The sequence below is a fragment of the Antechinus flavipes genome, chromosome 3 (genome assembly GCF_016432865.1).
Source record: "Antechinus flavipes isolate AdamAnt ecotype Samford, QLD, Australia chromosome 3, AdamAnt_v2, whole genome shotgun sequence".
NCBI classification, from domain to species: Eukaryota; Metazoa; Chordata; class Mammalia; order Dasyuromorphia; family Dasyuridae; genus Antechinus; species Antechinus flavipes.
This window is the reverse complement of record NC_067400.1, coordinates 481,395,889-481,409,140: the sequence shown is the minus strand read 5'-3', so window position 1 is coordinate 481,409,140 and position 13,252 is coordinate 481,395,889. Positions and strand designations below refer to the sequence as shown.

The window sequence follows — 13,252 nt, the reverse complement described above, 5'->3', positions numbered from 1 at the left end:
TCAAAAAGGAAAAAAAAATAAGAAAACAAAATGCAAGCAAATGACAACTTTAAAGAGTGAAATGCTATGTTGTGATCCATACTCAGATCCCACAGTCCTCTCTCTGGGTGGAGACGGCTCTCTTCATCACAAGATCATTAGAACTGGCATCAGTCATCTCATTGTTGGAAAGAGTCACATCCTTCAGAATTGATCTTTGTATAATCTTGTTATTGCCATGTACAATGATCTCCTGGTTCTGCTCATTTCACTTAGCATCAGTTCATGTAGGTCTCTCCAGATCTCTCTGAAATCATCCTGCTGATTGTTTCTTACAGAACAATAATATTCATATACCATAACTTAGTCAGCCATTCGCATCCACTCAGTTTCCAGTTTCTTGCCACTACAAAAAGGGCTGCCACAAACATTTTTGCACATGTGGATCAATGAGCTTATATTTCAAAGAATAGCTTAGAATCATTGAAAGTGCTTCATTGTTTTCAAAATCCATTCAGTCTTCATCATCCATCTATATTGCCTGTCTGTTCAAGGTATTGGACTGTCAATCGACCATCCGTCCAAATGGGTTTTATAGTTAATTCATTTAGCTTTTCCAGTGTGACCGGTTTCCTCTTTTGATTAGTTTTATATTTCTTTGATGAATCCCCTTAATTTTCTGTGACTTGATGCAATCAGCACAATGGCAGCTACGAACAGAACCACTTGGAGGATTTTACCATCTCCAAGAAATAATCTTTATTTATATCTTTGCTAGACATTCTTCTTCATATTGGCCAACACTTTAACAACAATTCCCTATTTTATGCCTCATTTTGATAGTTGGAGATCGTTGAACATTTTTTTTCTAGTTGCATATCTAAAAGATTCTTAACATATACATTGGAGACACTTCAGTTAAAGGAAAGCTGAAAGGCTCAATTTTTTGCTGCTTAGTCAAATGATATTTTATAATCCCCTATGAAAGCAAAATCTTATGTTTCTTGTACTTTCAATTACCAATGTGAATAGGAAGATGTTATCTGTTGTGAAAATTGTAGAAGCTCACCTGTTCCTTTTACTTATTTTCATCAAGATGTCCTTTCAATATATAGGTAGATAATTCTCATGGAGACTTTATAGATATGAAAGTAGACTTACTGGGTTGATAAATTGCTCTATTGTGCTCTTTCATCTTCTAGACCTTTCTAATATGATGTTAATTTTTCCTTTTGTCCTTTTCTTTATTAGATAATCTGTTCAAATCCATGGAGTTAGAAAATATTTCCACATTAGTAACTAAGTTTCTTGGGTGTTGTGATGATGTACAGGAAACACTATGTTTATACTTTGAGAATCTCTTATTGAAAGAAAAATATATGGGTATGAAGCTTCTGTTTAGTATTTGTCACCATAGTCATTCTATCTGTGAGTGTTGTTTCAGCTTTGTAGATATAAATAGAAAGACAGGATGGTTTATTGGATAGAATATTGGACTTGTCAGGAAAACTTGTGTAAATCCTGTTTCAGGCAGTTAACTATGATGCTTGGGGAAAAATCATGGACTTCCGGTTAAGATGGCGGAGAGGAGGCTCACAGCTGCATAAGCTCCACGCTTTCTCTCACTATCCATTTCATTACAAGCCTCTGAATCAATGCTTGACTGAAAAAAACCCACAAATAGTTACCAAGAGAAGCCATCCTTGAGATCCGCCAAGAAAGGTCTGTCTTTACTGGAGGGCTGGGGCGGTTTTAGATCGGGCGCAGGCGGCGGGCAGCGGCAGTGAGGGCACAGGAGCAGACTGGAGAGGGGGTGGAGAGTGATCGTAGCCGTCTCTGCGGGGAGAGCTTCGCTACAGCTTTGGATACTTTGCTCCAGCAGCAAGTCAACAGCCCAGCAGAGAAGCTAAAAACACCGGGGCTGAAGAATACAACCCCAAACAGCTGGAGTCTCTCAGGACCTGGCCGCCCCCCCCCTTCCCCCCCTCAGTGACTCAGCACGCTCTGGGATCTCAGAGCGCAGGCGCAGCACAGTCCTGCTAGTGCCTCACTGCTGCCCCCTGCAGTCTGTAGAGGAAGCTCGATAACATACCCAGCCCCCCCCAAAGAAAGACTCCAGTTTTTTCTGTTTTTCTTTGGTAGTTTGTCTCTGATTAATAGACAGAATGAGCAAGAAGCTGAAGAGGACTTTAACCCTTGACAGCTTCTATACAGATAGAGAGCAGACTCTAAATCCTGAGGAGACTAAAAACAGGCAGTCCCCAGGTAAATCCCCAAAGGAGGAGATCGTCTATTCCTCAGCACAGATGAACCTCATAGAAGTGATTAAAAAGGCTCTCACAAGGGAGCTAGAAGAAAAATGGGAAAAGAGCCTGGAGAAGTCAGTTAAAGAGAGAGTGGATAAAGAAGTAAAATCCTTGAAAAATAGGATTAGTGAACTGGAAACAGAAAACAGCTCTCTAAAAAAGAAAATTGGCGAAATGGAAAAAAATTCCACAGAACAAAAGAACTCAATTGGACAATTAGAAAAAGATTTTTAAAAAGTGAGTGAAGAGAATACTTCACTGAAAATCAGAATTGAACAAGTGGAATTGAATGACTCGAGGAGACAAGAAGAATCAGTCAAGCAAATCCAAAAAAATCAAACAATGGAGAAAAATGTGAAATACCTTCTGGGGAAGACAACAGACCTGGAAAACAGATCCAGGAGAGACAATCTGAGAATCATTGGACTCCCAGAAAAACATGATGAAAAAAAGAGCCTGGACACTGTCTTCCAGGAAATTATCAAAGAGAACTGCCCAGAACTCATAGGAACAGAGGAAAAAATAAACATTGAAAGGATTCATCGATCACCCACTGAAAGGGATCCTAAAATCAAAACACCAAGGAATATAGTGGCCAAATGCCAGAACCCTCAGATGAAAGAAAAAATATTGCAAGCGGCTAGAAAAACCCAATTCAAGTATCAAGGAGCCACAATAAGGATCACCCAGGATCTGGCAGCATCCACATTAAAAGATCGAAGGGCCTGGAATATGATATTCCGAAAGGCTAAGGAACTTGGTATGCAACCAAAAATAACTTACCCAGCGAGAATGAGCATCTTTTTCCAGGGAAGAAGATGGACATTCAACGAAGTAAGCGAATTTCATCTATTTCTGATGAAAAAACCAGAACTTAACAAAAAGTTTGATCTACAAATATAGAACTCAAGAGAAATCTAAAAAGGTAAAGATTAATCTTGGGAACTATATTTGGACTATATAGATGTATAAAGAATACATGTATACCTTGTTCTAGAAATTGATGTGGAAAGGACATTGTACCAGAAAAAGGGTAAAGTGGGGGTAGTACATCTCATGAAGAGGCATAGGAAACCTATTATATCTGAGAGAAAGAATGGAGGGGGATGAATATAGTGGGTATCTTACTGCCTTCAGAATTGGCTTTAAGTGAAAAATCTTAAGACATATTCAATCTATGGTGAAACTTCTCCCATTTCATTGAAAAGTGAGAAGGGAAAAGTGGAAAGGGAAGGAATAAGCTAAGCGGAAGGGAATACGGGAACTGGGAGGGAAAGGGGTAAGATAGGGGGAGGAACTCTAAGGCAGGGGGAGGGATACTAAAAAGGGAGGGCTGTGAGAAGCAAGGGGTGCTCACAAGCTTAATACTTGGAAGGGGGGAAAGGGGAAAGAAGGGAGGAAAGCATAAACCGGGGTTAACAAGATGGCAAGTAATACAGAATTGGTCATTCTAACCATAAACGTGAACGGGGTAAACTCCCCCATAAAGAGGAAGCGGTTAGCAGAATGGATTAAAAGCCAGAATCCTACAATATGTTGTTTACAGGAAACACACCTGAAGCGGGGAGATACATGCAGGTTAAAGGTAAAAGGTTGGAGCAAAATCTACTATGCTTCAGGTGAAGTCAAAAAAGCAGGGGTAGCCATCCTGATCTCAGATCAAGCTAAAGCAAAAATTGACCTAATTAAAAGAGATAAGGAAGGACACTATATCTTGCTAAAGGGTAGCATGGATAATGAAGCACTATCTATATTAAACATATATGCACCAAGTGGGGTAGCATCTAAATTCTTAAAAGAGAAACTAAGAGAGCTGCAAGAAGAAATAGACAGTAAAACTATAATAGTGGGAGATCTTAACCTTGCACTCTCAGAATTAGATAAATCAAACCACAAAATAAATAAGAAAGAAGTCAAAGAGGTAAATAGAATACTAGAAAAGTTAGATATGATAGATCTCTGGAGAAAATGTAATGGAGACAGAAAGGAATACACTTTCTTTTCAGCAGTTCATGGAACCTATACAAAAATTGACCATATATTAGGACATAAAAACCTCAAACTCAAATGTAGTAAGGCAGAAATAGTAAATGCATCCTTTTCAGACCACGATGCAATGAAAATTACATTCAACAAAAAAGCAGGGGGAAGTAGACCAAAAAATAATTGGAAACTAAATAATCTCATACTAAAGAATGATTGGGTGAAACAGCAAATCATAGACATAATTAATAACTTCACCCAAGAAAACAATAATAATGAGACATCATACCAAAATGTATGGGATGCAGCCAAAGCGGTAATAAGGGGAAATTTCATATCTCTAGAGGCCTATTTGTATAAAATAGAGAAAGAGAAGGTCAATGAATTGGGTTTGCAATTAAAAATGCTAGAAAAGGAACAAATTAAAAACCCCAGTCAAACACTAAACTTGAAATTCTAAAAGTAAAAGGTGAGATCAATAAAATTGAAAGTAAAAAAACTATTGAATTGATTAATAAAACTAAGAGTTGGTTCTATGAAAAAACCAACAAAATAGACAAACCCTTAGTAAATCTGATAAAAAAAAGGAAAGAGGAAAATCAAATTGTTAGTCTTAAAAATGAAAAGGGAGAACTCACCACTAACGAAGAGGAAATTAGAGCAATAATTAGGAGTTACTTTGCCCAACTTTATGCCAATAAATTCGACAACTTAAATGAAATAGAAAAATACCTCCAAAAATACAGCTTGCCCAAACTAACAGAGGAAGAAGTAAATATCCTAAACAGTCCCATCTCAGAAAAAGAAATAGAACAAACTATCAATCAACTCCCTAAGAAAAAATCCCCAGGACCAGATGGATTTACATGTGAATTCTACCAAACATTTAAAGAACAATTAACTCCAATGTTATATAAACTATTTGAAAAAATAGGGATTGAAGGAGTCCTACCAAACTCCTTTTATGACACAGATATGGTACTGATACCTAAACCAGGTAGGCTGAAAACAGAAAGAAAATTATAGACCAATCTCCCTAATGAATATTGATGCTAAAATCTTAAATAAAATATTAGCAAAAAGATTACAGAAAATTGTCACCAGGATAATACACTATGACCAAGTAGGATTTATACCAGGAATGCAGGGCTGGTTCAATATTAGGAAAACTATTAGCATAATTGACTATATCAATAACCAAACAAACAAAAACCACATGATCATCTCAATAGATGCAGAAAAAGCATTTGATAAAATCCAACATCCATTCCTAATAAAAACACTTGAGAGCATAGGAATAAATGGACTTTTCCTTAAAATAGTCAGGAGCATATATTTAAAACCATCAGTAAGCATCATATGCAATGGGGAAAAACTGGAACCTTTCCCAGTAAGATCTGGAGTGAAGCAAGGTTGCCCACTATCACCATTATTATTTAATATCGTATTAGAAACACTAGCCTCGGCAATAAGAGTCGAGAAAGATATAAAAGGAATTAGAGTAGGCAATGAGGAAACCAAACTATCACTCTTTGCAGATGATATGATGGTATACCTAGAGAACCCCAGAGATTCTACCAAAAAGCTATTGGAAATAATTCATAATTTTAGCAAAGTAGCTGGCTACAAAATAAATCCCCATAAATCCTCAGCATTTTTATACATCACCAACAAAACCCAACAGCAAGAGATACAAAGAGAAATTCCATTCAGAATAACTGTTGATACCATAAAATATTTGGGAATCTATCTACCAAAGGAAAGTCAGGAATTATATGAGCAAAATTATAAAAAAGTCTCCACACAAATAAAGTCAGACTTCAATAATTGGAAAAATATTAAGTGCTCTTGGATCGGCCGAGTGAACATAATAAAGATGACAATACTCCCTAAACTAATCTATTTATTTAGTGCTATACCAATCAGACTTCCAAGAAAATATTTTATTGATCTAGAAAAAATAACAACAAAATTCATATGGAACAATAAAAAGTCGAGAATCTCAAGGGAATTAATGAAAAAAAAATCAAATGAAGGTGGCCTAGCTGTACCTGATCTAAAATTATATTATAAAGCAGCAGTCACCAAAACCATTTGGTATTGGCTAAGAAATAGATTAGTGGATCAGTGGAAAAGGCTAGGCTCACAAGACAGAATAGTCAATTATAGCAATCTAGTGTTTGACAAACCCAAAGCCCCTAACTTCTGGGAAAAGAATTCATTATTTGATAAAAACTGCTGGGATAATTGGAAATTAGTATGGCAGAAATTAGGCATGGACCCACACTTAACACCATATACCAAGATAAGATCAAAATGGGTCTATGACCTAGGCATAAAGAACGAGACTATAAATAAATTAGAGGAACATAGAATAGTTTATCTCTCAGACTTGTGGAGGAGAAAGAAATTTGTGACCAAAGATGAACTAGAGACCATTACTGATCACAGAATAGAAAATTTCGATTACATCAAATTAAAAAGCCTTTGTACAAATAAAACTAATGCAAACAAGATTAGAAGGGAAGCAACAAACTGGGAAAACATTTTCACAGTTAAAGGTTCTGATAAAGGCCTCATTTCCAAAATATATAGAGAACTGACTCAAATTTATAAGAAATCAAGCCATTCTCCAATTGATAAATGGTCAAAGGATATGAACAGACAATTTTCAGAGGATGAGATTGAAACTATTACCACTCATATGAAAGAGTGTTCCAAATCATCATTGATCAGAGAAATGCAAATTAAGACAACTCTGAGATACCACTACACACCTGTCAGATTGGCTAAGATGACAGGAAAAAATAATGATGAATGTTGGAGGGGATGCGGGAAAACTGGGACACTAATGCATTGTTGGTGGAGTTGTGAACGAATCCAACCATTCTGGAGAGCAATCTGGAATTATGCCCAAAAAATTATCAAACTGTGCATACCCTTTGATCCAGCAGTGTTTCTATTGGGCTTATATCCCAAAGAAATACTAAAGAAGGGAAAGGGACCTGTATGTGCCAAAATGTTTGTAGCAGCCCTGTTTGTAGTGGCTAGAAACTGGAAAATGAATAGATGCCCATCAATTGGAGAATGGCTGGGTAAATTGTGGTATATGAATGTTATGGAATATTATTGTTCTGTAAGAAATGACCAGCAGGATGAATACAGAGAGGACTGGCGAGACTTACATGAACTGATGCTAAGTGAAATGAGCAGAACCAGGAGATCATTATACACTTCGACAACGATATTGTATGAGGGCATATTTTGATGGAAGTGGATTTCTTTGACAAAGAGACCTGAGTTTCAATTGATAAATGACGGACAAAAGCAGCTACACCCAAAGAAAGAACACTGGGAAACGAATGTAAACTATCTGCATTTTTGTTTTTCTTCCCGGATTATTTATACCTTCTGAATCCAATTCTCCCTACGCAACAAGAGAACTATTCGGTTCTGCAAACATATATTGTATCTAGGATATACTGCAACATATCCAACATATAAAGGACTGCTTGCCATCTAGGGGAGGGGGTGGAGGGAGGGAGGGGGAAAAAAAATCGGAACAGAAACGAGTGTCAATATAATGTAATTATTAAATAAAAAATTAAAAAAAAAAGAAAATAAAAAAAAAAAAAAGAAAAATCATTTAACTTTTTCTGCCTCAATTTCTTCATCTATAAAATAACTGTGGCACTTACCTCAAAAGAATTGTTTTGAGAATTAGATTTGATAATATTTATAATGTGTTTTATAAGCATTAAATTGCTATATAAGACCCATTATTATAAACTTTTGACTTAATTTAATTTCTTAATCACCTATCATATTTTCTAAATTTTTTTTTACCATTCTTTATTGTGCTTACTTTTACTTTCAAGTCCCTGATACTAAACATGTTTTGATTTAGAGGATCTAGTCAAGATTTTCATAGAATTTCTTTTCTTTTTCTTTTATATGTGTGCATATAAGTTGTAGTTATCTCCATAGGAATCTTTTTGCTTATATTCAATAAAAACATTTCAAGGAAAGCTGATCATATATCTCATGTAATGATATTGCTTGTTGCCTTTAATTAAGCATAATGAACTAATTCTTTCAACTATATTCACCTTATCCTTCTGTTTATCTGCAATTTCCTAATTTTTTTTTGTACATTGAGGATGTCAATATTGAACTTACTCATTTTCTCTCATAATTAAACAAGTCATTTTGCTTTGAGTAAAGATCTTACATTCTGAGCACTGACAATTAAATTTCATGTTTATAGAAGGTCTAAAAGATTTGATTTTTTGCATCTTCTAACCCCTTTTCCAGCACTGACAGTCATCACTAAAGAAGAGAAAGGGAGCATCTCCCATCTGAGAAATGTTTCATATTTTTATTTCATGAGTTACTTTGGCCAAAGCTTAGTAGTCAAGCTACCAGTTTATGACCTCTCATTGAAATAAGCTGGCTTTCAGATCACAGACATGGTATTCACAGCTTGGTAGAATTTGCTTGACTTTTATTGACATAGCCTAGGTCACCTCCACACTGTGTTGAGGCTTCAGAGTAGTATTTTTATGAAGCTTTGAGTAGTTGAAGGGAATATTGGGGGAAGGAAAAGAAGAGAATAAACATTTATATTCTTTGTGCTATGTGCCTGACACTGTGAATATCTTTCTTTTAGATAAGTCCAAACAAATGTACTTTTTCCTTTTTTTTCCCCAGTTTATATTTAATGCTTCTTGTTCTGTACTAAATGCATATTACCTCTATAGCTATTCAGTGATGTAATTTCAACTAGTAAATAATTAGATGGGGGCACTTGACCACTTTATGAGGTTTTATGATTGAATGCTAGGCCTAGATTCAGGAAAATCTAAGTCCAAATCTTTTCTCAGGCCTTTATAATCTGTGACCTTAAAGCAAGTCACATACTTCTTTTCTTAATATCCAATCCTGTAAAAGAGATAATTGTAACACTTACTTTATAAGATTATCATGAGGATCAAGGATAGTCTGTATATAAAATACTTCGCAAATCTTTAAGGTTCTGTACAAAGGTGAATAGTTGTTACACTGTTAAAACTCTTTGTTCTAACATTTTTAAAAATAGGGTTCATATGAAAATGGCCTAGGTCATCATCCTTTGTTCTTAAATATTTAATATTCTACAGACTAGTACATAAAATGACTGCTTTTTGTAGTCAAACGAATATTTAGATGTAAGCTCATCTTCTATAGACTCAATAAAAGCAACTTTAGAATAACTTCTGTTCATACTTAGAGATGACATATGATAATGGATAAGATTCTAGATTTGGAATCAGGTATATTTAACTATGAATGTATCACCTAGGTAATAACCACCAGATACAGGATTTGAATCTAGGCTTTGTAGAGCACAAAGGGATTGTATTGGGTTTAAGGATTAACTGGACATTTTCCCAGGCTGCTCCTGCCTATAATGCTTTCCCTCTACTTCTCTGACTTACTGACCTCCTTGGCTTGCTTTATGTCCCAATTAAAATCCTACCTTCTACAGGAAGTCTTCCCCAACCCCCTCTTAATTCCTGTATCTTCCTTCTGAAATTATTTCCTATTTAGTCTGTCGTTTGCTTTGTATGTATTTGCATTTGGTCTCCCTCATTAGATTGTAAATTACTTGAGAGCAGAGACTATTTTTTGCCTTTTTTGTGTCTTCAACACTGCCTGTCACACAGTAGATGTTTTAATAAATTTTATTGATCTTTTGGGAGATGGAACAGCAGGAACAAATCCAGTTCAATAGGAAAGCATCAAATTTAAGGGGCATGAAAGTTTACTTTAACTAAAAAAGAGTAATAGGTTCCTTTCTAGAGCTTTTCAGATAAAACTTTTGTAACCTCTTGTCAGATATATTGTAAAGGGAAAATCGTATTTAAGTGTGATTTAGACCAGGTTGACTTCTGAAGTCCAAGCTCTGTAATTCTATAATATGAAATAATTTAGGAAAGGTAGGGTGTTGCCACATGGGGAGAAGGGGTGAAGATGGGGAAGGAGGGGAGAAAATGGACCTTGGATGCCACACCAAGGAGTTGGAACTTTAATCAAAGTTAGCTCCCATTGGTTCAATTATCATTTATATGCTCCTGGTTCCCAGCTCTGTATTTCTGTCTCTAATCTCCACTGAGCTGTAATCCTACTTCTCCAACTGCCTCTTGGAAATTTCAAACTACAGGTCCCATAGACACACCAAACTCAATGTGTCCAAAACAACATTAAATTTTCCTTAAATTCTCTACCCATAATGTTATAAGGGCACCATCATCTTCCCAAACTCTTCCTGATCCCCAGTGGCTAATGCCATTGTAAAACTGAAATGGGATAATATATGTAAATGCTATATAGTCTTAAAGCAGTATGTAAAGATCAGCTATTGTTGCTACTATTGTTAGTTATTATCTTCTCTGTGTAGTCAATTGTAAGTCAATAGCAGAACTCAGTTTTTGCCTTGTCAGGAACTTGGCGAAACAGCTACTTCTCTGCGTAAACACTCCCCAGTGACGTACTTTCTGAGGTCTTTACAAACACATAATATTTAGCAGCACTGTGTTTTAGAGTGTTAGTTTGGCTCCAGGATGCTGGTAAAAGGAGGTAATTGAATCAGGATTATCAGATCCTAAGGTCTGATATGGAGCATTGTGTGAAGCATGCTCTAGTGATTTGACTGATGTTTTTCCAGAAAGTGTGCTCTCCACAAACTTGATTTGAAATCATTATTCATAAGAAGGGAGGATTAAATCAGATTTAACAGCATTGTATAAAACAATCTTATGTGTCAAAGGCGCCACTCAGTTTGAAGTATTATTTTTACATTGAAATCAGACTGTGTGCTTCCTCCTTAAAATTATTTCTGTGTTTTCTGGGTAAGCCATTAGGGGAAAAAACAAAAAAATTCAAATCCTTGTGAGCAGACTTTGTTTTGTGAGCGAAATCGTTTATTACCCCTCCCCTCAATTCTAGACTGCTTTCTATTCCCTTAATTACAAGAGGTGGGAACCTGTCACTCTGGAAAGGAGGAGGATCTATAACTCCAGTTGTTTTAAGTTATTTCCTTGTTTGGTTTGCCTTTAGTCACATCAGAATCATCTTGGCTATAAATGTTAATTCAGCTTTGAACACAGAATCAAAAAAATTCTCTTGCTTATCTTTTTACCAGACTATAAAACCATGAACTTTTTGGAATTGTTTCCACTGTAGAGCACAAGAACAAGTGGCAGTCAGTATACTGATTGGTGTCTTTTGCAATCAGACTTGGGGTGTGATATTTATTGGCATACATCACTTAGCCTGTTTTATTGTATAATGTATCAGACTTAGTCTTTTAAAGTTAGTGAGAACCTCACTGAGGTCTCTCACCAATGCCTAGGGTATGCCACTCAAATGTTGCCCCGATTTGAATAAGATGAGAGGGAAAGTACTCTCCTCTAGAGATGAGACTTATCTTTTCCTTCTAATCCAAAGGGAAAAAGGAGAGAATAGCAGAAAATAAACTCTTGAGTTAAGGCTGGGGCTAGCTAGTACTATAATGGTGCAATTGTTGCTTTGGCAGTATAAAGTTAGGTTCTGGAAAGTTGATTAGTATGTCTTTATTATCCCTTGATATACCAGATGAATTCAGTCTATCTACTAAGTCTTATCCCAAGAAGTTTGATGAAACCTTAGAGTATTATTTTTAATGTGTTGCCCTTTCCCAGACAATTAATGTTTTGTTTATTCTTTTTCAGAAAACGTATTTTGGACAACGATCCTCTGTTAATGAAGATGAGAAGGGTATGGAAAAGCCCCTTCCTAACCATCTTCCAGGCAAAATACAAGACAAGGAAACTAAAGAAGTAAGTGAACTGCAGGAAATTACTTAGATTTACTTAAATTACTTAGAATTTGAGACAGAAGTTGCCAAGACTATGCTGCAACTGGTTTGGGGATATAGCATTAGGACCTGGGAAACTTAAAATATCTATATTAAAGTCCTTCAATTTACTCAGATTACCCTATTTGAATAACCCAGTGTTGAAATCATGGTATATTATCTTTTTTAAATAGCTTTTTATTTTTCCAAATACATTCAAAGATAGTTTTCAACATTCACTTTTGCAAAACTATGTGTTCCAAATTTTTCTCTGTCCCTTAGACAGCAAGCAATATGATATAAGTAAAAATGTACAGTTTTTCTGAATGGATTTCCATATCCTTTTTTGAATGGATTTCCATATCTATCATGCTGCACAAGAAAAATCAGAATAGAGGAAAAAAAACAAGAAAAAACCAACCAACCAACCAACAACAAAAGGTGAAAATACTATGCTTTGATCCACATTCAGTCTCTATAGTTGTCTCTCTGGATGTGGATGGCTCTTTCCATCACAAGTTTATTGGAATTGCTTTGAATCAATCATGGTATATTATCATTGTCATATTATTTCTATCTAGAAGTAGAGATAATTTAGATTTTATATATATATTTTTTAATTAAAACACTTTTCAGACAGTCATCATGGGTTTTACCAGTGAGAGAAGGACAAAAGCATTTATTCCCTTTGGAATCCTATAGAGATGACAAAGAGCAGCAAAAAGTAATAACTATGTAGGATTTGGGTTGCGACTTGTTAATATCATTAACATTTATGGAATTGGAGTAAGAATTCCATGTTCTGTCCTATGTCTTAATATGTAAATTACTCTTAAAGGGTGTCATCAAAGTATAAAGTTGTATCTTTTCTTCATTTGTAAACAAAAAAAAAATTTGTATTTTTTGTGTGTATTTAGAAGACATCTAGTATGAAAACTGATATCTTCCAGGGAATCTGCAGAACGGATTGAAGAGGAGGGGGAGCCACAGAGAGTAATCTCAGGATTAGGGCTAGAGTTTCCTAGCACTGTTACTGTAACCGATTTAGTAAAATAAAATTAGTACTATCTGAACATGGAGCTAAAAGAATAATGTCCTATTTTATTCC

At 35.5% G+C, this 13,252-nt stretch overlaps 1 protein-coding gene across 2 annotated transcripts in view; it reads left to right on the top strand.

Annotated features, from left to right (window-relative positions):
- Nucleotides 1-13,252, top strand: part of CCDC15 (coiled-coil domain containing 15) — a 61,099-nt gene that overhangs the window by 17,178 nt on the left and 30,669 nt on the right. For both annotated transcript variants that reach the window (XM_051986765.1, XM_051986766.1), the window contains exon 6: nucleotides 12,020-12,127. In XM_051986765.1, the coding sequence (XP_051842725.1) occupies nucleotides 12,020-12,127 (108 nt within the window). The remainder of the gene's footprint in view (nucleotides 1-12,019; nucleotides 12,128-13,252) is intronic.